The following is a 24034-nucleotide window of genomic DNA, read 5'->3' as shown; positions in this document are numbered from 1 at the left end:
TAAATAGTAGGGTGACATTTGCTGTCTTCCAATCTTCAAGAACCATTCCAGCATCTATAGAATTTTGGAAGATGATCACCAATGCATCCACTATCTCATAATTACCTCTTTCACCACTTTGAGATGTAGAATATCAGGTCCGGGGGACTTATCAACTTTCAGTCCCATTAATTTCTCCAACACAGCCTTCTTACCAATACTAATTTCCTTCAATTCCTCATTCTCCCTAGTCCTTTGAATCTCTAATTCCAGGAGATTTCCTATATCTTCCTTAGTGAAGACCGACACAAAGTAATCATTTAGCTTCTCTGCCATTTCTCTATTCCCCTTTATAAATTCTCCTGACTCTGCCTGCAATAGACCCACATTTGTCTTGGCCAGATGTTTCCTTTTTACATACCTATAGAAGCATTTACAGTCATCAACAGTGCTATCAAGCGGCACTTGCTTAGCAATAACCTGCTCACTGGCACCCAGTTTGGGTGCTGCCAAGGCCACTCAGCTCCTGACGTCATTACAGCCTTGGTTCAAACATGGACAACAGAGCTGAACTCCCGAGGTGAGGTGACAGTGACTGTCCTTGACATCAAGGACCCATTTGACCGAGTGTGGCATCAAGGAGCCCCAGCAAAACTGGAATCAATGACAATCAAGGGGAAAGAGGAAGATATAGACGGGATGGTCAAATGGGCAGATAAGTGGCAGATGGAATTTAACCCTGAAAAGTGTGAGATGATACATTTTGGAAGAAGTAATTTGACAAGGAAGTATTCAATGAACAGCATGACACTAGGAAGTTCTGAGGAACAAAGGGACTTTGGGGTGTGTGTCCATAGATCTCTGAAGGCAGAGGGACATGTTAGTGGGGTGGTGAAAAAGGCATATGGGACACTTTATCAGTCGAGGCATAGATTACAAAAGTAGGGAGGTCATGTTGGAGTTGTATAGAACTGTGAGGCCACAGCTGGAGTAGTGTGTGCAGTTCTGGTTGCCACATTATAGGAAGGATGTGATTGCACTGGAGGGGGTGCAGAGGAGATTCACCAGGATGTTGCCTGGGATGAAACATTTAAATTATGAAGAGAAGTTGGATTGACTTGGGTTGTTTTCATTGGAACAGAGAAGACTGAGGGGTGATCAGATCGAGGTGTACAAGATTATGAGAGGCATGGACAGGGTGGATAAGGAGCAGCTTTTCCCCTTAGTTGAAGGGCCAGTCACTTGTGGGCATGCGTTCAAGGTGAGGGGCAGGAGGTTTAGGGGGGATGTGAGGAAAAACTTTTTTACCCAGAGGGTGGTGACGGTCTGGAATGTGCTGCCTGGGAGGGTGGTGGAGGCGGGTTGCCTCACATCCTTTAAATAGTACCTGGATGAGCACTTGGCACATCATAACATTCAAGGCTATGGGACAAGTGCTGGTAAATGGGATTAGGTAGGTAGGTCAGGTGTTTCTCATGTGTCGGTGCAGACTTAATGGGCCGAAGGGCCTCATCTGCACTGTGATTCTGTAAATTCTCCACTGGTTGTAATAATACTGAGCACAAAGGAAGGTGGCTGTGGTTGTTGGAGCTCAGTCAACTCAGCTCCAGGACTTCACTGCAGGAGTTCCTCAGGGTAGTGTCCTTGGCCCAACTATCTTCAGCTGCTTCATCAATGACCTTCCTTCCATCATAAAGTCAGAAGTGGGGATGCTCGCTGACGTTTGCACAATGTTCAGCACCATTCGCGAATCCTCAGATACTGAAGCAGTCCATGTCCAAATGCAGCAAGACCTGGAAAATATTCAGGCTTGGGCTGACCAGTGGCAAATAACATTCACACCACACAAGTACCAGGCAATGACCACCTCCAACAACAGAAAAATCTAACCATCACCCCTTGACATTCGATGGCATTACCGTTGCTGAATCCCCCACTATCGATGGTAGTTACCATTGACCAGAAACTGAACTGGACTAGCCTTAGAAATACTATGGCTACAAGAGTAAGTCAGAGGCTAGGAATCCTGAGACGAGTAATTCACCTCCTGACTCCCCAAAGCTTGTCCACCATCTACAAGGCACAAGTCAGGAGTGTGCTGGAATACTCTCCACTTACATGGATGAGTGCAGCTCCCACAACACCCCAGAAGCTTGACACTGTCCAGGACAAAGCAGTCTGCTTGATTGGCACCACATCTACAAACATTCACTCCCTCCACCACCGACGAACAGTAGCAGCAGTGTGTACCATCTACAAGATGCATTGCAAGAATTCACCAAAGCTCCTTAGACAGCATCTTCCAAATCCACAACCACTACCATCTAGAAGGATAAGGGCTGCAGATAGATGGGAAAACCACCACCTGGAATTCCCCCTCCAAATTGCTCACCATCCTGACTTGGAAATATTTCGCTGTTCCTTTACTGTCGCTGGGCCAAATTCCTGGAATTCCCTCCCTAACAGCACTGTGGGTGTACCTACAGTACATGGACTGTAGCGGTTCAAGAAGGCAGCTCACCACCACCTTCTTAAGGGCAAGCAATGATGAGCAATAAATGCTGGACTAACCAGCGAAGCCCACATCCTGTGAATGAATTTTTTAAAAATCAATTTTTATGTTTTTTGCTCATTTAAATTTGCATTCTATTCTCCCTTTATCAGTTTCTTGGTCCTCCTTTGATGTATTCTAAAATCCCCCCAATCCTCAGAATTACCACTATTTCTGGCAACTTTGTAGGCCTTTTCTTTTAATCTTGTACAGTCTTTAACTTCCTTTGTTCATCACGGTTGACTGACTTTTCTTGGGTTTTTGTGCCTGGAAGGAATGTATAGATCCTGCAAACTATGTAATAACTGCTTAAGGACTATCCATCGCCTATATACTGTCATACCTTTTAATGTATTTTCCAATCCGCCTCAGCCAATTTGCTGTTCAAAATTTCATAATTTCCTTTGTTCAAATTTAACACCTTGGCTTCAGATTGAACTATCTCACTTTCAAACATAATGTAAAATTCTATCATATTATGGTCACTCATCTCTAAATGTTCTTTTACAACAAGATTTTTCATTATCCTTTTTTGTTACCTAATACTAGATCTAAAATAGCCTGTCTGTAGTTGGTTCCTCAAGCAGTAATCTCAGGATTACTCTCACTCCCACGTGCTAGTTAGTATAGAAATAGGAAAATTGAGCGATTGAACACATGGCTGGAAAGCTGGTGTAGGAAGGAGGGCATCAGATTTCTGGGGCCTTGGGATCAGTTGTGGGGAAGGTGGGATCTGTACAAGCTGGATGATCTGTGCATGAACAGGACTGGGACAAATATCCTCGTGGGGAGGTTTACTAGTGCTATTGGGGTGGACTTAGACTAGATTGGCAGGGGGCTGGGAACCTGAGGGCAGATTCAAATAGGACAGATTCAGAGCAGGGAATAGGAGACAGAAAATTAGTGAACAGCTCTGAAAGGCAGAAGAAGCAAACATTAAAAAGTGTACAGCACAGTAATTTGGCAGTGTTAACAGATATGTATATATATAAATACAAGGAGTATAGCAAATGAAGCCAATGTGCTGAGGACATGGATAGACACATAGTAACATGACATCATTGCTATAATAGAAACTTAGCTTAAAGAGGGACAAAAATAGCAGCTTAACATTCCTGGATATAGAGTTTTCAGGCAGGATAGAGAGGGGTTAAAAAAGGTGGGGGTGTAGCATTATTGGTTAAAGAACCAATTACAGCTGTGAGGAGGAATGATATATTAAATAAAGCATAAGATGAGGCCACATGGGTTGAGCTCAGAAATAAAAAGGAGCAGCCACATTCCTAGGAGAGTACGATAGACTCCCAAATATTGAAAGGGAATTAGAAGAGCAAGTATGTCGGCAAATTTCTGAGTGCAAAAACAATAAACAATAATAGTTGGACACTTCAACTACTCTAATGTCAACTGGGGTACAAACAGTGTGAAGAGCACAAAGGACACAAAATTCTTGAACTGCACTCAAGAGAACCTTTTCAGCCAGCATGTAACAAGCCCAATGAAAGAGGGCACAATTCTAGATTTAGTCTTAGGAAATGAAGCTGGGCAAGTGGATGAAGTAGCAATGGGAACCATTTTGGAAAAAGTGACCATAAAACAGTTAAATTTAGCATAATTATGCAAAAGGATAAAAATAGAACAGGGGTAAAATTGGGGAAAGACAAATTTTATGAAGCTGAATTTTATGAGCTGGTGGAAGTGTACTGGATACAGCTAATTGAAGGAAAATCAGTGACACACCAGTGTGAGGCATTTAAAGAAATAGGGCGGTGCTGCCAAATCTAAAGCCCCCTGTTTATCTAGAAGCATACAGGGTAAGATAAAGCAGGAAAAGAAAGCTTATGACAATCACAAAAAATTTAATACTGTAGAAAGCCTAGAGGAGGAGGCTGCGTTCTCTCAGCATGTTCAGTTAAGAGTGGGGGCTTCAGGGTGGATCAGCATATGACCATGGCACAGTGGTACAATAAACTATTATGTAGGGGGAGAAAAAAGGAATATAATGGTAGCAGTGTAATGAGGGGGATTGACACTATTCTCTGTAGCAAAGACGGCTATGTTGCCTGCTTGGTGCCAGGACTCGGGACATCAGCTCAGGGCTAGAGAGGAACTTGGTGAGAGAGGGAGGACCCAGTTGTTGTAATCCATGAAGGTAGAACTAGGAAAGAGGTTCTGCATAGAGAATATGAGGAGCTAGGTACTAAATTAAAAAACAAGAACCTCAAAGGTTATCATCTCTGGATTGTTACCTGAGCCGTGTGCAAATTGGCAGAGGGTACATAAAGTTAGAGAGATGAACACATGGCTCAAAGACTGGTGTGGGAGAAGAGGGTTCTGGTTTGTGGGGCACTTGCTCTGATACTGGGGAAAGTGGGGGCTGTACTGTTAATAATATGGAAAATGAGGGTCAGAGAATGGCAGGAAGGGACAGAGAGAAAAAAACCTAAGAATGCACCAACAATCAAGACTAGATTTTACAATAATAACGAAAGACAAATCTAAAGGCTCTGTATCTGAATGTGCATAACATTCATAACAAAGTAAACAAATTGATTTGTGCATTGAAGTAAATAAATATGAGCTGATAGCCACTATGGAGACCTGGCTGCAGGATGGCAAGGAATGAATCCTGAATATTGAACGGTATATGACATTCAAGAAAAATGGGAAGCTCAGTAAAGGTGGAGGGTAGCACTGTTGATCAAGGATGGCATTGGTACAAAAGTTAGTCTGACCTTGGTTCATGAGATTAGGATGTAGAATTGGTTTGGATGGAGATGAGGAACAGTAGGGGAAAGAAGTCACTAGCGGGAGTGGTCTCCAGGCCTTCTAACAGCAACCACAATGTAGAACAAAGTATATAAGAAGAAATATTGGCTGCTTGTGTTAAGGGAACGGCAATAACCATGGGTGATTTTAATCTATGTATAAACTGAAAAAATCAGGTTGGCAGTAGTAGCCTGGATGAGGAGTTCACAAAATATTTTCAAGACAGTTTCTTAGAGCAGCATGTTCTGGAACCAACTAGAGAGCAGGTTATATTAGATTTGGTATTGCAAAATATGAAAGCATTAATTAATGACCTCAGAGTGAAGGCACCCCTAGGTAGCAGTGACTACAATATGATTGAATTTTACATCCAGTTTGAAAGACTAGTATTTTAAACTTAAATAAGGGCAACTATGTGGGCATGAAAGCTGAACTGGCTGAAGTTAACTGGGATACTAGGCTAGGGGATAGATCGATAGAGAAGCAATGGCAGATATTTAAGGGGATATTTCAGAATACTCAATAAGTAAATGCCTACTATAAAGAAAAATTCTAAAGGGAGGAGCCACCATCGTCATTAAAGAAGTTAAGGAAAGCGTCAAACTTAAGGAATAAGCAAATAACTGAGCAAAGATGAGCATCAGGGGTCAGTTGCCTGATCAGAATATAAATAACGGCAAAGAATGACTAAAAGGTTAATCAGGAGAAAGAAATTAGAGAATAAGAGAAAGCTAGCTAGAAACATAAAGACAGATAGTAAGAGCATTTAAGAAGGAAAAGAGTATGTAAAGTGAGTAAAAGCAAGAAACTGCGGATGCTGGAAATCCAAAACAAAAACAAAAACCAAATACCTGGAAAAACTCTGCAGGTCTGGCAGCATCTGCGGAGAGGAGCACAGTTAACGTTTCGAGTCCGAATGACCCTTCAACAGAACTAACAGTGAGTATCGGCCTTCTAGAGAGTGAGAATCGTGAGTTAAATTAGATAATAAGGAAATGGTGGATGAAATGAAGGAATATTTTACTTTGTCTTCACTTTAGAGGATACAAAAAACATTCCAGTAATAGCTGTAAATCAGGGGGAGAATTTTCCAGTCGGCGAGTAAAATGGCTCGCTGTGACATCAGGCGGGCATCCCAACATCACCGCGCATCATTTAGATTTCCAGTTTGGCGGGCGCGCAGCCGAATCAGCTGTGCACCAGTCGACCCGTCAAAGGCCTATTAAGGCCTGTTAAAAACTAATTAAAGCAATTAAATGAGCTGCCCATCCAACCTTAAGGTTGGTGGGCAGGCGAAGAGCCCAGGTGGCCACAGGCGGAATGAGGTTTCATGAAGTGTTTATAAATTAAATAATTTTTTTTAAATTAATGTTCCTTGACATGTCCCAGCTCATGTGACACTGTCACAAGATGGGACATGTCTTAAAATATTTTCAATTCTTTATTTAAATTCAGCCCCAGGAGTTGCAAGGGAGAAAGAAACTTGGTGAAATTACAATCACTAGGGAAGTGGTGCTGAGCAAACTGATGGAACTGTGGGCTGACAAGTCTCCAGGTCCAGATGGACTTCATCCTTGGGTCTTAAAAGAGGTGACTAATGAGGTAGCAGATATGTTGGTGTTAATTTTTCAATGTTCCCTAGATTCTAGAAAGAATCCATCAGACTTGAAAGTAGCAAATATAACCCCTGTGTTCAAGAAGGGAAAGAGGCAGAAAACAGGAAACTATAGGCCAGTTTGACATCTTTTATGGGGAAGGTGTTAGAATCGATCAGTAAGGAGATTATAGCTAGGCACCTAAAAAACTCATGGTAATTGGGAAGAATCAGCATGGTTTATGAAAGAGAAATCATGTTTAACCAATTTATTGGAGTTCTTTTTGAAAGAGTAACATGTGCTGTGAATAAAGGGGTGCCTGTAGACATGGTATTCTTGGATTTCCAGAAGGTATTTGATAAGGTGCCATGTTCAAAGGTTACTGAGGAAAATAAAAGATCACAGTGTAGGGGTAACATATTAGCCTGGATAGAGGATTGGCTGGCTTGCAGAAAACAGAGGGTATGCATAAATAAGTCATTTTCTGATTGGCAGGATGTGACTAGCGGAGTCCTGCAGGGATCTGTGCTGGGGCCCCAATATTTACAGTCTAGATTAATGACATAGATGAAAGGAGCGAAGGTTTGATAGCTAAATTTGTAGACGACACAAAGATAGGTAAGAAAGTATGTTGTGAAGAGGACATAAGGAGTTTGCAGACAGATGTACATAGGTTGAATGAGGGGGCGAAAATATGGCAAATGGAGTTTAATGTGGGAAGATGTGAAGTTGTTCACTTTGGCAGAAAGAATGAAAAGTAGAGTATTCCTTAAATGGAGAACGACTGCAGAATTCCAAGGTGCAGAAGGATCTAGGTGTTCCAGTATATGAGCCACAAAAAGGTAGTATGCAGGTACAGCACGAAATTAGGAATGGTAATGGAGCACTATCCTTTATTACAAGAGGAATTGAACATAAAAGTAAGGATGCTCTGCTTCAGTTATGCAGGGCTTTGGTGAAGCCACATCTTGAATATTGTGTGCAGTTTTGGTCTCCTTATTTAAGGAAGGATGTAAGTGCGTTGAAAGTGGTTCAGAGGAGGTTTATTAGATTGATACCTGGAATGAGTAGGCTGTCTTATGAGGAAAGGTGAGACAGACTGGGCTTGTTTCTACTGGACCTTCAAAAGTGAGGGGTGATTTGATTGAAATTTACAAGACCCTGAACGATCTTGATAAATGGATGTGGAAAGGAGGTTTCCTCTTGTGGGTGACTCCAGAACTAGGGGGCCCTGTTTTAAAATTAGGGGGTCGGCCTTTTAGGACAGAGATGAGGAGAATTTTTTCTCTCAGAGGGTTGTGCGACTTTGGAACTCTCTGCATGCGAAGGCAGCGGAGACGGGGTCACTGAATATTTTTAAGGCAGAGGTAGATAAATTCTTGTTAGGCAAGGGAAACAAAGGTTATCGGGTATAGATGGGAATGTGGAACTTCGAATACAAACAGATCAGCCATGATCTTGTTACCCGCATCTTGCTGCATTTGGACCTGGAGTACTTCAGTATCTGAGGAGTTGCGAAGGCACTGAACGTTGTGCAATCATCAGCGAACATCTCCACTTCTGACCTTATGATGGAAAGAAGGTCATTGATAAAGCAACTGACGACGGTTGGGCCTAGGACATTACACTGAGGAACTCCTACAGTGATGTCCTGAAGCTGAGATGATTGACCTTCAATGACCACAACCATCTTCCTTTGTGCTAGGTATGACCATCCAGTGGAGAGTTTTCCCCCTAATTCCCATTGGCTCCAGTTTTGCTAGGGCTCCTTGATACCACACTCTGTCAAATGCTGCCTCAATGTCAAGGGCAGCCACTGTCACCTCATCTCTGGAGCTATTTTGTCCATTTTTGAAGCAAGGCTGAAATGAGGTCAGGAGCTGAGTGGCCCTGGCAGGTTATTGCTAAGCAAGTTCCACTTGATAGCACTGTTGATGACCCCTTCCATTACTTTACTGATGATTGAGATTAGACAATTAGGTAGTAATTGTCTGGGTTTGACATGTCCTGCTTTTTGTGTACAGGACATCCCTAGGCAATTTTCTACATTGCCAGGCTAGATGCCAATGTTGTAGCTGTACCAGAAAAGCTCTGGAGCACAAGTCTGAAGTACTATGCTAGAATATTGTCAGGGCCCATAGCCTTTGCAGTCTCCAATGCCTTCAGCCATTTCTTGATATCACTTGGAGCAAATCAAATTGGCTGAATTACAAGGATCAGATGGATTTTATCCCAGGAAATAGTGGATGCTCTGAGGATCATTTTCCAATCCTACTAGAAACAGATGTGTTTCCAGAGGATTGGAGGTCTGCCAGCGTTGTACCATTATTTAAAAAGGGTGCAAGGGATAGACCAAATAATTATAGGTGGTCAGTTTGACTTTGGGGGTGGGAAAATTATTAGAATCAATTTTGAGACACAGGATAAACTGTCACTTAGAAAGGCACGGATTGATCAGGGATAGTCAACATGGTTTTGTTAGAGGAAGCTCGTGTCTTACTAATTTAATAGAATTTTTTGAGTAAGTAACAAGGAGGATTGATGAGGGTAGTGGATGTTGTCCACATGGAATTTAGTGTGGCATTTGAAAAGGTCCCACATGGCGGACTAGTCATAAAAGTAAAAGCCCATGGGACACTAGGGATTGTGGCGAGTTCGATCCATAATTGGCTCAGTGACAGGAAACAAAGGGTAATTGTCAATTGATTAATTTTTTTTGTGAATGGAAAGTGGTTTCCAGTGGCATTCCACAGGGCTCGAGTGTTGGGGCCCTTGCTGATTGTTGTATATAATAATGATTTGGATTTAAATGTGGGAGGCGTAATTGGCAATTTGCAGTTGACACAAAAATTGGCTGTATGCTTTATTATGAAGAGGATAGCTGCCAACTCTGGAATGATATCAATGGTTTGGTTGAATGGGCAGGGAAGAGGCAGATGGAATTCAAACCAGAGAAGTGTGAGGTAATGCATTTAGGGAGGACAAACAAAGCAAGGAAATACTCAATAAATGGGAGGATATTGAGAGGGGTAGAGGAGTGAGAGACATTGGACTGCATGTCCGCAGGTCCCTGAAGGTGGCAGGACAGATGGATAAGGTGGTGAAGAAAGCAGATGGAATGCTTTCCTTTATTGTATGAGGTATAGAATACAAAAGCAGGGATGTAATGATGGATAAAAGCAAAATACTGTGGATGCTGGAAATCTGAAACAAAAACAAAAATAGCTGGAAAAACTCAGCAGGTTTGACAGCATCTTTGGAGAGGAACACAGTTAATGTTACGAATCTGTATGACTCTTCATCATTCTGATGTAATGATGGAACTGTATAAAATGCTGGTTAGGACACAGTTGGAATTTTGTGTACAGTTCTGGTCACCACATTACAGGAAGGACATAATTGCTCTGGAGAGAGTACAGAGGAGATTTACAAGAATGTTGACAGTGCTTGAAAATTGTAGCTATGAGGAAAGATTGGATAGACTAGGGATGTTTTCCTTGGAACAGAGGAGGCTTATGGGTGACTTGATTGAGGAGTACAAGATTATGAGGAGCCTAGATAGAATAGACTGGAAACATTTGTTTCCCCTAGCAAAGAGGTCAATTACCAGAGACGCTGATTTAAGGTGATTGTTAGAAGGATTAATGGGGACATGAGGAAAAACTTCTTCACCCAGAAGGTGTTAGGTGTTTGGAATTCGCTGCCTGGTTTGGTGGTGGAGGCAGAAACCCTCAACTCATTTAACTGGTACCTGGATCTGCACCTGGAGGGCTGTAACCTGCAAAGCTATGGACCAGGTGCTGGAAGATGGGATTAGAATGGATGGCTGGTTTATTATTTTTTTCTTTTATGGCCAGCGCAGGTGGGCTGAATGGCCTCTTTGTTGTAACATGTCTATGGTTCTAACATACTGCTCTAAAAAAAATCCTTAACACACGTTCCAGAAACTCTTCTTCCACAGCATTAATGCTCATTAGATTTACCCAGTCTATATGCAGATCGAAGACACCTATGATTACTGTACATTACATTACCCATGGTACATGCTTCTCTGATCTGCTAATTAATACCATGCCCCACACTACCACTACAGTTTGGTGGCCAGTAAACAACTCCTACCAATATTTGCTGTCCCTTGCTGTTTCTTAACTCCACCCAAACAGATTCCACATTTTGTCCTTCCAATCTGAGATCCTCCTTCATTACTGTTCTGATCCCATTTCTTATTATCAGTGCAACGCCACCTCCTTTTCCTTTTTCCTGTCCTCCCTAAATGTCAAATATCCTTGAATGTTCAGTTCCCAGTCTTGGTCAGCCTGTAGCCATGTTTCCATAATGGCAAACAGATCACAGCCATTTTCCTCTATTTGTGCCTTTAAATCATCTGCCTTGTTGTGAGTGCTGTGTGCATTCAGAAAAAGTGCCCTTAACTTTGTCTTTTTGACATTATTCCACATTCTAAGCTTAGTTGATGCTCTCGTCATTTTGCTTGCCTTCTAATTTCACTTTACCAGCTTTGCCTCCTTCCAATTTGAGCTGCCCCTCAGTTTCCCATTCCTCCGACATGCTAATTTAACACCCCCCTCCTCTTCAACAGCAGTAACAGATCTCACTGCCAGGATATTATCTGTGGATAAAGATTTGCAGGGCTATGAGGTAAAGGCAGGGTTTGGGACTAGGCGAGTTGTTTTTGCAGAGAGCCATCACAAACAAAATGGGCCAAATGGCAGCCTCCTGTGTTGCAACATTCTATGACTCTAGAATGCTCAGCCTCTGACCTGCTTTTGCAATATTTATATGTCTGGACCGGACAGTTTCTGGTCAGTGGTAACCTCCAAGATGTTGATGGTGGGTATTTCAGTGATCAAAATGCTGTTGAATGTCAAGGGTCAACGGTTAGATTCTCTCTTACTGGAGATGGTTATTGCCTGGCACTTGTGTTGCATGACTATCAAGCCTGAATGTTTTGTGGTCTTGATGTATCCAGACACAGACTGCATCATTATCCAGCAGTTACAAATGGTTTAATCATCATCAAACATCCCCACTTCCGACCATATGATGGAAGGAGGGTCATTGATGAAGCAGCTGAAGATGGCTGGGCCGAGGAACTTGTGCAGCAATGTCCCATGACTGAGATTATTGGCCTCCTACAGCCATAACCATCTTCCTTTATGCTAGGTATGACTCCAATCAATGGAGAGTTTTCCCCCAATTCCCATTGACTCCAGTTTTGCTCGGGCTCCTTGATGCCGCACTCGGTCAAGTGCTGCATTGATTTCAAGGGCAGTCACTCTCACCTCACCTCTTTAGTCCATGCTCAGCTGTAATGACGTCAGGAGCTGAACAGCCCTAGTGGAAACCAAACTGAGCATCAGAGAGTAGGTTATTGCTGTTTAAGTGCTGTTTGATGGCACCTTCCATCACTTGCTGATAAATGAGAGTAGATTTATTAGGTAGTTATTGTCTAGGTTGGATTTGGTTGGCTTTTTGTGTACAGGACAGACGTGGGCAATTTTCCACAGTGCCAGCTAGATGCCAGTTTTGTAGCTAGAACAGCTTGTTCACGATGCAGTAAGTTCCAGAGCACCAGTTCTCAACAATGTGGCTGGGGCTAATTGCCTTCACTGCATCCAGTGTATTCAAACATTTCTTGATATCGGATGGAGTGAATTAAATTGGCTGCAGTGGAATGATTTTCCGCTCAATCCCACTGACTTCAGGTTACTTGGGCTCCTTGGTGGCATAAAGAAATGTTGCATAGATATCGAGGGCAGTTACTTTACCTCTTTGAATGGATATGGAGATGATCCTCTCAAAGATTTTAATTCAGACAATCAATGACATTGATAGAACTGTGATGATAGGTATATTTCACTATTACGAATTCTTGAAACAACAGCTATGATTTTTTTTTTGTTATTCATTCATGGCTTTGCTGGCCAGCATTTATTGCCCATTCCAAATTGCCCTTGAGAAGGTGATGGTGGAGCCGCTGCAGCCTACATGGAATAGGTACACTCACAGTGCTGTTAGGGAGGGAATTCCAGGATTTTGATCCAGCGACAGTGAAAGAATGGCCGATATATTTCCAAGTCAGGATGGTGAGTGGCTTCAAGGGGAATTCCAGGTGGTGTTGTTCCCATGTGGCTGCTGCCCTTGTCCTTCTAGATGGTAGCAGTCGTGGGTTTGGAAGGTACTGTCTAAGGAGCCTTGGTGAATTCCTGCAGTGCACCTTGAAGATGGTGCACACTGCTGCTACTGTGAGTTGGTGGTGGAGGGAGTGAATGTTTGTGGATGAGGTGCCAACAAAGCGGGCTGCTTTGTCCTGCACGGTGTTGTTGGAGCTGCACTGATCCAGGCAAGTGGAGAGTATTCCATCACACTCCTGACTTGTGCCTCATAAATGGTGGAGAGAATTTCAGGAGTCAGGAAGAGAGTTACTCACTGCAGGATTCCTAGCCTCTGACCTGCTCTTGTAGCCATAGTATTTATATGGCTGGTCCAGTTCAGTTTCAGGTCAATGGTGACCCCAGGATATTGATAGTGGGTGATTCAGCAATGGTAATGCCATCGAATGTCAAGGGGTGATGGTTAGATTTTTCTGTTGTTGGAGGTGGTCATTGCCTGGCACTTGTGTGGTATGAAGATTTAGGAGACAGTGATCATTGTATTATATGTTTTAGAATGACGATAGAAAAGAACGATAGGCAATCCAAAGTAAGAACTAGACGAGAGCTGACTTCAATGGGGCAAGAACAGAGACTGGGATGAAAGATTTGTGGGAAAAACTGTAGCTGAACAATGGGCTACCTTCAAAAATGAATTGGTTTGGGCACAGTCAAGGTACATTCCTTCGAAAGAGAAAGGTAGGCCAAACAAAGCCAGAGCACTCTGGATGAAAAAGGAGATAGAAATTTAGAGAAAGAAGAAAAAATGCGTTTATGACAAGTGTCAGGTAGAGAATACAATTAAGAACCAAGAAAAATACAGACAGTTCAGAGGGGAGATGAAAAAGCATATCAAAGAAGCGAAGAGAGATTATGAGATAAGGCTGGAAGCCAACATAAAGGGGAATCCCAAAGTCTTCTATAGTCATATAAATAGTAAAGGGGTGGTAAACAGAGAAGTAGGGCCGATTAGAGACCTAAAAGGGAGCTTACACATGGACGATAAGCCATTTCCTTTGCACGTGCCTTTACCAAGGAGGTAGATGCTACACAGGCTGAGGTGACAGACGAAGAAATTCTCTCACTAAAAGCGTCCAAAGTTGATAAGGAGGAAGTGTTGAATAGTCTGTTGGTACTCAAAGTTGTCAAGGCACTGGGACTGGATGAGATGCAACAAAAGATTTTGAAGTAAGTGAGAGTAGAAATTGCAGGGACCCTGGCCATAATCTTTCAGTCTTCCTTAGACTCAGGGGAACTGCCAGAGGACTGGAGAATTGCAAACATTACGCTCTTGTTCAAAAACGTTTGTAAGGATAAGCCCAGCGATTACAGACCAGTCAGTTTAACTTCAATAATAAAAACAAAAACAACTGCAGATGCTGGAAATCCAAAACAAAAACAGAATTACCTGGAAAAACTCAGCAGGTCTGGCAGCATCGGCGGAGAAGAAAAGATTTGACGTTTTGAGTCCTCATGACCCTTCCACAGAACTGACTGAATCCAAGGAAGGGGTGAAATATAAGCTGGTTTAAGGTGTGTGTGTGTGTGTGTGTGTGTGTGTGTGTGTGTGTGTGTGTGTGTGTGTTTGTGTGTGTGTGTGTGTGTGTGTGTGTGTGTGTGTGTGTGTGGGTGGTGGTGGTGGTGGGGGTGGGGGGGGGGTAGCGTGCGGGGTTGGGTGGGGGGAGAGAAGTGGAGGGGGTTGGTGTGGTTGTTGGGACAAACAAGCAGTGATAGAAGCAGATCATCAAAAGATGTCACAGACAACAGAACAAAAGAACGCATAGGTGTTAAGGTTGATGATATTATCTAAACGAATGTGCTAATTAAGAATGGATGGTAGGGCACTCAAGGTATAGCTCTAGTGGGGGTGGGGGGAGCATAAAAGATTTAAAAATAATGGAAATAGGTGCAACGGAGGCGAAGGAACTGAGAGAATGGGATGGAGTCCTTACAGGAAGCGGGGTGTGAGGAGCTGTAGTCAAGATAGCTGTGGGAGTCGGTGGGTTTGTAATGGATATTGGTGGACAGTCTATCACCAGAGATTGAGACAGAGAGGTCAAGGAAGGGAAGGGAAGTGTCAGAGATGGACCACGTGAAAATGATGGAGGGGTGGAGATTGGAAGCAAAATTAATAAATTTTTCCAAGTCCCGACGAGAGCATGAAGCAGCACCGAAGTAATCATCGATGTACCAGAGAAAGAGTTGTGGAAGGGGGCCGGAGTAGGACTGGAACAAGGAATGTTCCATAAAGAGACAGGCATAGCTGGGGCCCATGCGGGTACCCATAGCCACACCTTTTATTTGGAGGAAGTGAGAGGAGTTGAAGTGTGAGAACAAGTTCATCCAGACGGAGGAGAGTAGTGGTGGATGGGGATTGTTCGGGCCTCTGTTCAAGGAAGAAGCTAAGGGCCCTCAGACCATCCTGGTGGGGGATGGAGGTGTAGAGGGATTGGACGTCCATGGTGAAGAGGAAGCGGTTGGAGCCAGGGAACTGGAAATTGTTGATGTGACGTAAGGTGTCAGAGGAATCACGGATGTAGGTGGGAAGGGACTGGACAAGGGGAGAGAGAAGGGAGTCAAGATAACGAGAAATGAGTTCTGTGGGGCAGGAGCAAGCTGAGACGATCGAATCCACAAACAGAACTGTCCTGGTAGACCGATCGTCTCAGCTCAGTTCCTTCGCCTCCGTTGCATCTGTTCCGATGATGCTACCTTCAAAACAGTTCCTCTGACATGTCCTCCTTCTTCCTTAACCGAGGTTTTCCACCCAAGGTCGTTGACAGGGCCCTCAACCGTGTCCGGCCCATCTCCCGCGCATCCGCCCTCACGCCTTCTCCTCCCTCCCAGAAACATGATAGGGCCCCCCTTGTCCTCACTTATCACCCCACCAGCCTCCGCATTCAAAGGATCATCCTCCGCCATTTCCGCCAACTCCAGCATGATGCCACCACCAAACACATCTTCCCTTCACCCCCCCTATCGGCATTCCATAGGGATCGTTCCCTCCGGGATACCCTGGTCCACTCCTCCATCACCCCCTATTCCTCAACCCCCTCCTATGGCACTACCCCATGCCCACGCAAAAGATGTAACACCTGCCCCTTCACCTCCTCTCTCCTCACCATCCAAGGGCCCAAACACTCCTTTCAAGTGAAGCAACATTTCACTTGCATTTCCCCCAACTTAGTCTACTGCATTTGTTGCTCACAATGTGGTCTCCTCTACATTGGAGAAACCAAACGTAAACTGGGCGACCGCTTTGCAGAACACCTGCGGGTCTGTCCACAAGAATGACCCAAACCTCCCTGTCGCTTGCCATTTTAACACTCCACCCTGCTCTTTTGCCCACATGTCTGTCCTTGGCTTGCTGCATTGTTCCAGTGAAGCCCAACGCAAACTGGAGGAACAACACCTCATCTTCCGACTAGGCACTTTACAGCCTTCCAGACTGGATATAGAATTCAAGAACTTTAGGTCTTGAGCTCCCTCCTCCATCCCCACCCCCTTTCTGATTCTTCCCATTTCCTTTTGTTTTTTCCAATAAATTATATAGATTTTTCTTTTCCCACCTATTTCCATTATTTTTAAATATTTTAAAATCTTTTATGCTCCCCCCACCCCCACTAGAGCTATACCTTGAGTGCCCTACCATCCATTCTTAATTAGCACATTCGTTTAGATAATATCACCAACTTTAACACCTATGTGTTCTTTTGTTCTGTTGTCTGTGACATCTTTTGATGATCTGCTTCTATCTATCACTGCTTGTTTGTCCCTACAACCATACCAACCCTCACCACTTCTCTCCCCCCACCCAAACCCACCCGCCCCCCCACCCCACATACACACACACCTTTAACCAGTTTATATTTCACCCCTTTCTTGGATTCAGTCAGTTCTGTCGAAGGGTCATGAGGACTCGAAACGTCAACTCTTTTCTTCTCCGCCGATGCTGCCAGATCTGCTGAGTTTTTCCAGGTAATTCTGTTTTAGTTTAACTTCAATGGTGGGCAAGATTCTAGAAACAGTTACTCAGGATACAATTAGTAAACATATGCAAAAATATGGGTTGATAAGGAAGAGCCAACATAGATTTCTAAAGGGGAAATTGTAATTAACTAACTTCCTGGAGTTTGTTAAAGGTGTAACAGAAAAGGTCGATGAGGGTAATGCTGTTGATGTGGTGTACATGGACTTTCAAAAGACATTTGATACAGTGCCACACAACAGACTTGTGAGAAAAGTTATTGCTTATGGAATAAAAGGGCCAGCAGCAACATGGATAGAACATTGGCTGTAAAATGGGAAGCAGAGAGTAATGGTCAATGGATATTTTTCGGGCTAGAGGAAGGTTTGTAGTGGAGTTCCCCAGAGATTGGGACCCTTGCTTTTCCTGATATATAGTAATGAACTAGATCTTGGTGTGCAGGGGACTATTTCAAAGTTTGCAGATGATACGGAGCTCGGGAGTGTTGTAAACTGTGAAGAGGACAGTGTAGAACTTCAAAAGGACATAGACAAGTCGGTGGAGTGGGCAGATGGGTGGCAGATAAAGTTCAATGCAGAGAAGTGTGAAGTGATGCATTTTGGTAGGAAGAATGCGAACAGATAATGTAAAACAAGGGGTGAAATTTTGAAGTGGGCGCAGGAGCAGAATGACCTGGGTGTATATGTGCATAGATCATTGAAGGTGGCAGGGCAGGTGGAGACAGCAGTTAAAAAAGCATATAGTATCCTGGGCTTTATTAGTAAGGGTATAGAATATAAGAGCGAGAAGGTTATGCTGAATTTATATAAGGCACTCATTAGACCTCGCTGGAGTATTGTGTACAGTTCTGGGCACCACATTATATGAAGGCTGTGAACACATTGGAGAGAGTGCAGAAGAGGTTTACAAGAATGATTCCAGGGATGAGAAACTTCAGTTACGAAGATAGATTGGAGAGGTTGCGACTGTTCTCCTTGGCGACGAGAAGGCTAAGAGGAAATTGGATAGAGATGTTCAAAATCTTGAGGGGGCTGGGCAAAGTAGATAGGGTGAAAAGTTTCCCACTCGTAAAAGGATCAAGAATGAGAGGGCACAGATTTAAATTGATTTGCAAAAGAAGCAAGTGTGATGTGAGAAAAAGCTTTTTCACACAAAGAACAAAGAAAAGTACAGCACAGGAACAGGCCCTTCGGCCCTCCAAGCCTGTGTCGATCATATTGCCCGTCAACTAAAACATTTTGTACTTCCGGGGTCTGTATCCCTCTCTTCCCATCCTATTCGTGTATTTGTCAAGCTGCCTCAAACACCACTATCGTACCTGCTTCCACCACCTCCTCTGGCAGGGAATTCCAGACACTCATTACCCTCTGCGTAAAAAACTTGCCCTGCACATCTACTCTATAGATTTCTCCTCTCACCTTAAATCTATGTCCCCTAGTAATTGACTCTTCCACCCTGGGAAAAAGCTTCTGGCTATCTACACTGTCCATACTATTCATAATTTTGTAAACTTCTATCAAGTCGCCTTTCAATCTCCATCGCTCTAGTGAGAACAATCCAAGTTTCTCCGACCTCTCCTCATAGCTAATAACCTCCAGACCAGACAGCATCCTGGCAAACCTCCTCTGCACCCTCTTCAATGCCTCCATATCCTTCTGGTAATGTGGCGACCAGAATTGCATGCAAAATTCCAAGTGTGGCCTAACCAAGGTTCTATAGAGCTGCAGCATGACTTCCCAGCTTTTATACTGCATACACTGCCGAAGAAGGCAAGCATGTCATATGCCTTCCTGACTACCTTATCCACCTGCATTGCCACTTTCAGTGACCTGTGGACCTGTACACCCAGATCCCTCTGCCCGTCAATGCACTTAAGGGTTCTACCATTTACTGTATAATTCCTACCTGTATTAGACCTTTCAAAATGCATTACCTCGCATTTGTCCAGATTAAACTCCATCTGCCATTTCTCTGCCCAAGTCTCCAACCGATCTATATCCCATTGTATCCTCTGACAATCCTCTTCACTATCTGCAACTCCTCCAACCTAGTGTCGTCTGCAAACTTACTAATTAGCCCAGTTACATTTTCCTCCAAATCATTTATGTATACTACAAATAGCAAAGGTCCCCTGCGGAACTCCACTAGTCACAGCTGTCCATTCAGAAAAGCGCCCTTCCACTGCTACCCTCTGTCTTCTATGACCAAGTCAATTCTGTATCCATCTTTCCAGCTCACCTCTGATCCCATGCAACTTTACCTTCTGTACCTGTCTGCCATGAGGATTTGAGGTTACAGATTGTGGTTATATGTAATTCTATTACTGCCACAATGAGTGCTTTGGGTCCAGAATGCACTGCCTGGAAATGTGGTGGAGTTAGGTTCAATTGAGGCATTCAAGAGGACATTAGACGATTATTTGAATAGAAACAATGTGTAAGAGTATGGGGAAAAAGCATGGCAAAGAATGCTCATTTGGAGAGCTGGTGTTGACATGATGGGCCGATTGGCCTCCTTCTATGCTGTAAAGATTATGTGATTCCAATTGTTACTTGCCACTTGTCAGCCCAAGCCTAGATATTGTCCAGGTCTTGCTGCATTTTGACAGGGGCTGTTTCAGTATCTGAGAGTCACGAATGGTGCTGAACATTGTGCAATCATTAGCAAACATCCCCACTTCTGACCTCATGATGAAAAAAGGTAATTTATAAAGCAGCTGAAGATGGTTGGGCCTAGGACACTACCCTGAGGAACTCCTGCAGTGACTCCCATTGACTTGTTTTGCTAGGACTCCTCGATGCCACACTGTCAAATACTGCCTTGGTGTTAAAGGCAGTCACTCCTGCCTTACCTCTGGAGTTTGGCTGTTTTGTCCACATTTGAACCAAAGCTGTAGTGAGGTCAGGAACTGAGTGGCCCTGGTGAAATCCAAACTGAGTGTCAGTGAGCAGGTTATTGCTGAGCAAGTGCTGCTTGATAGCACTGTTGATAACCCCTCCATATCTTTACTGATGATAGATAGCAGACTGATGGGGTGGTAATTGGGACTTGTCCTGCTTTTTGTGCACAGGACATACCTGGGCAATTTTCCACATTACTAGCTAGATGCCATTGCTGTAGCTGTACAGCTTGGCTATGGGTGCAGCAGGTTCTGGAGCACAGTCTTCAGTGCTGTATTGCTGGAATATTGTGAGGGCCTATAGCCATTTCTTGATATCACCTGGAGTGAATTGAATTTGTTGAAGACTGGCATCTGATGCTGGGGTCCTCCGGAGGAGACCGTGATGGATTATCCACTCAGCATTTCTGGGTGAAGATTGTTGCAAATGCTTCAGTCTTACCTTTTGCACTGATGTGCCAGGCTCCCCAATCATTGAGGATGGGAATATTTGTGGAACCTCCTCCTCCAGTGAGTTGTTTAATTGTCCCCCACCATTCATGACTGGATGTGGCAGGACTGCAGAGCTTAGATCTGATCCGTTGGTTGTGAAATTGCTTAACTCTGTCTATCACTTGCTGCTTATGCTGTTTGGCACACAAGTAGTCCTGTGTTGTAATTTCACCAAGTTGACACCTCATTTTTAGGTATGCCTGGTGCTGTTTCTGGAATGCCCTCCTGCACTCTTCATTGAACCAGGTTGATCCCTGGCTTGGTGGCAATGGTAGAGTGGGGGATATGCCTGACCATGAGGTTACAGATTGTGGTTATATATAATTCTATTGCTGCTGAAGGCCCACAGCACCTCATGGATGAGTTGCTAGACCTATTCGAAACTCATTTCATTTAGTCACGGTGGTAGTGCCACACAACACGATGGAGGGTATCCTCAATGTGAGGATGGGACTTTGTTTCCACAAGGACTGTGCAATAGTCACTCCTACTGATACTGTCATGGACAGATGCATCCGTGGCAGGTAGGTTGATGAGCATGAGGTCTTGTTGATTCCCTCACACCCCCCTCAGACTCAGTCTAGGACTCAGCCAGCATGGTCAGTAGTGGTGCTACTGAGGCACTCTTGGTGATGGACATTGAAGCTCCCCACCCAGAGTACATTTTGTGCGTTTGCCATCCTCAGTGCTTCCTGCAAGTGGTGTTCAACATGGAGGAGCACTGATTCATCAGCTGAGGGAAGGCGGTACGTGGTAGTCAGCAGGAGGTTTCCTTGCCCATGCTTGACCTGGTGCCATAAGACTTCATGGGGTCTGGAGTCGATGTTGAGGACTCTCAGGGCAATTCCCTCCTGACTGTGTACCACTGTGCTGCCACCTCTGCTGGGTCTGTCCTGCCTGTGGGACAGGACATACCCAGTGATGCTGATAGTAAAGTCTGGGACATTATCTGTAAGGTATGATTCCGTGAGACTGACTATGTCAGACTGTTGGCTGTCTAGCCTGTGAGACAGCTCCCCCGATTTTGGCACTAGCCCAGTTGTCTGATTAGCCCAGTGACAATTCCACCACCTCCCCTAAATGTTCTAATGACAAACATCTCAAACCCGGCACCAAACTCATGGTCCACAGTGCTAGCTGCCCTCCTGCATGCATCAGAGACATGGACAACATACAGCATACGCCTTAATCCCCTGAAGAAATATCACCAGCGATGCCTCCACAAAATCCTGCAAATTCAATGGCAAAATATCAACATCCTCTCTCGGACCAACATCCTCAGTATCGAGGCACTGGTAATGGTTTGTCAGCTATGTTGGGTGGGCCTGATACAAGAATCTCTCTATCCCACATTTCGTCATGGTAAGCAGTTACCAGGAGGGCACAGGAAGCGTTTCAGCAATGTCCTCAAAACCTCCCTGCAAAAATTTAACATCCCCAGCGATATGTGGGAATCTTTTGCTCGAGACCACCCAAACTGGAGAAGAAGCATCCGTGAAAGTGCCAACCACTTTAAATGTCTCCCACAGGCCCATGTGGAGGCCAAGCACAAACAGCGGAACCTGAGCATCCCACCCAACCGCCTTGTCAAACACTCCCTGTGGCAGAGCGTGCGGATCCAGCATTGGACATTTTAGTCTCCTCAGGACGCACAACCCCGGAGTAGAAGAAAGGGCACTGTTTTCAATTTAGGGATCGTTGTTATAGAACAGAAATGAGGAGAATTTCTTTCTCTCAGAGGATTGTGACTTTGGAACTCTCTGTCTCAGAAGACAGTGGAAGGGGGGCCACTGAACATTTTTAAAGCAGAGGTAGGTAGATTGTTAGGTAAAGGAAACAAAGGTTATCGGGGGTAGATGGGAATGTGGAACTCGAAACACAAACAAATCAGCCATGATCTTATTGCAGGGCGGAGTAGGCTCTAGGGGCCAAGAGGCCTACTTCTGCTCCTTCTGTTCCTCAGCCCAGAGGAACTGCCTAAGAAGAAGAGGATGACTCATTAGTGGGAAACCTTCCCAATCCAGAACAAGCCACAAATTACTCAAAGAGAGATCCAAATAGTGTTCAAGGTAGAAACCAAACTACAAAACAAATGTCACCTGAGGGCAGGGCTGGGAGAGTACTTACATGTATTCTCAAGTTGGTTCTACATTGCAGGAGTTTCTTGAGCATCCAATTGTATAAACAGTGAATAAATTGTGAGTTAATAGTTGAATTACAAGCAGAGGTAAGGATAGGGTGTGAGAATAATTATAAATGTTATATGCCAGACTGAGAAGTGCCTGAAAAGTGTTTCTTCCCATTCTGTGTGTGTAGGATCAAAGTGAACACAACTCCTCAACTGTGAAGAGTCAGACAAACACTGCCACCATCCGCAGCCTCCGTGCAGGCACCATCTACGTCTTTCAAGTGCGAGCACGGACAGTGGCCGGCTTTGGCCAATACAGTGGCAAGATGTATTTTCAGACAATGACAGAAGGTAAGCCGGCACATGCTGGACTCAAAATGAAAAGTGATCCCAAGGGGACTGTATCCATGATTTAAAATATTGGAAAAACAAAAAAACCTCTAAAATATTTCTCAAAGTGACCAGGTTGTGATGCCACTGGTCTGTTATCTCAGGGTAACTCAGGATTTTATCAATGTGGCTGTAATATACCGACACTCAATGTTTAAACTTTCCAATCTGTTACTTTCAAATTCCATTTTGGAAATGCAACATTCTTTATTTAAGAAGAGCTGCTCCCTGTTCATAGGAAACAATGCCTTGTAAGACCTGCGTTAAGAAGCAGATTCAAACAGTTGTTTAATTTTTAGCCAGATTCTCCCTCTTTATCTTTTTAAGGATGTCAGTAACAGTGCCACCTTCTCGCGATCATGTAGGGCATGTGCCCCTACTTATTTGCAGAATAGATTGATGAATTTACACGTTCTTTCCCTGGTTGGCTGGCAGACACTTTATCAGTGAGAGTGAAAGAAATAAGGTGAGTTACCTCAAAGCCCTGAAATGGATCATGCTGCCAATTCAGGCAAAGAAGGAGAAAGTAAAAAGATCAAAACTGGCTCTCAAAGGCTCCAGGATATCAGACGTACACTAATGGGGAAATGAGAGGTAAAGTTGCAGCTGGAGATTCGACATTGGAGTGAGGAATTCAGATTTCTGGGACATTGAGAGCTGGACCCTGATAGTCGTCCACGGCACAGCAGAAATATGCTGAGGGTGCTGGGCCGCGCACACCCCAAAAGACTGCTCACTGCCCCCAACACTGCTCACCTGTCCCCCCCCACCAACACTGCTCCCCACTGCCCTGACACTGCTCACTGCCCCCGACGCTGCTCACACCCCCCGTCACTACACCCCAACCCCCTGACACTGCCCCCAATGCTGCGCAGCCCCCCGACACTGCTCACCCCACCCCCCAACCCTGATCACCCCCCCCAACACTGCCCACCCCTCCGACAATGCCCACACACCCCCCGACACTGCTCACGCCCCCGACACTGCTTGCCCACCAAACACTACTCAGCCCACCTGACACTGCTCACACCCTCGACACTGCTCACCCCCCCGACATTGCTCACACCCTCCCC

At 44.4% G+C, this 24034-nt stretch overlaps 1 protein-coding gene across 1 annotated transcript in view; it reads left to right on the top strand.

Moving 5' to 3' along the window:
• Positions 1-24034, top strand: part of LOC121288418 (ephrin type-B receptor 2-like) — an 848586-nt gene that overhangs the window by 599855 nt on the left and 224697 nt on the right. The window contains exon 6 of the mRNA XM_041206952.1: positions 22760-22922. Within this exon, the coding sequence (XP_041062886.1) occupies positions 22760-22922 (163 nt within the window). The remainder of the gene's footprint in view (positions 1-22759; positions 22923-24034) is intronic.

Source organism: Carcharodon carcharias, chromosome 15 (genome assembly GCF_017639515.1).
Source record: "Carcharodon carcharias isolate sCarCar2 chromosome 15, sCarCar2.pri, whole genome shotgun sequence".
NCBI classification, from domain to species: domain Eukaryota; kingdom Metazoa; phylum Chordata; class Chondrichthyes; order Lamniformes; family Lamnidae; genus Carcharodon; species Carcharodon carcharias.
This window is presented reverse-complemented; position numbering and strand designations above follow the sequence as displayed.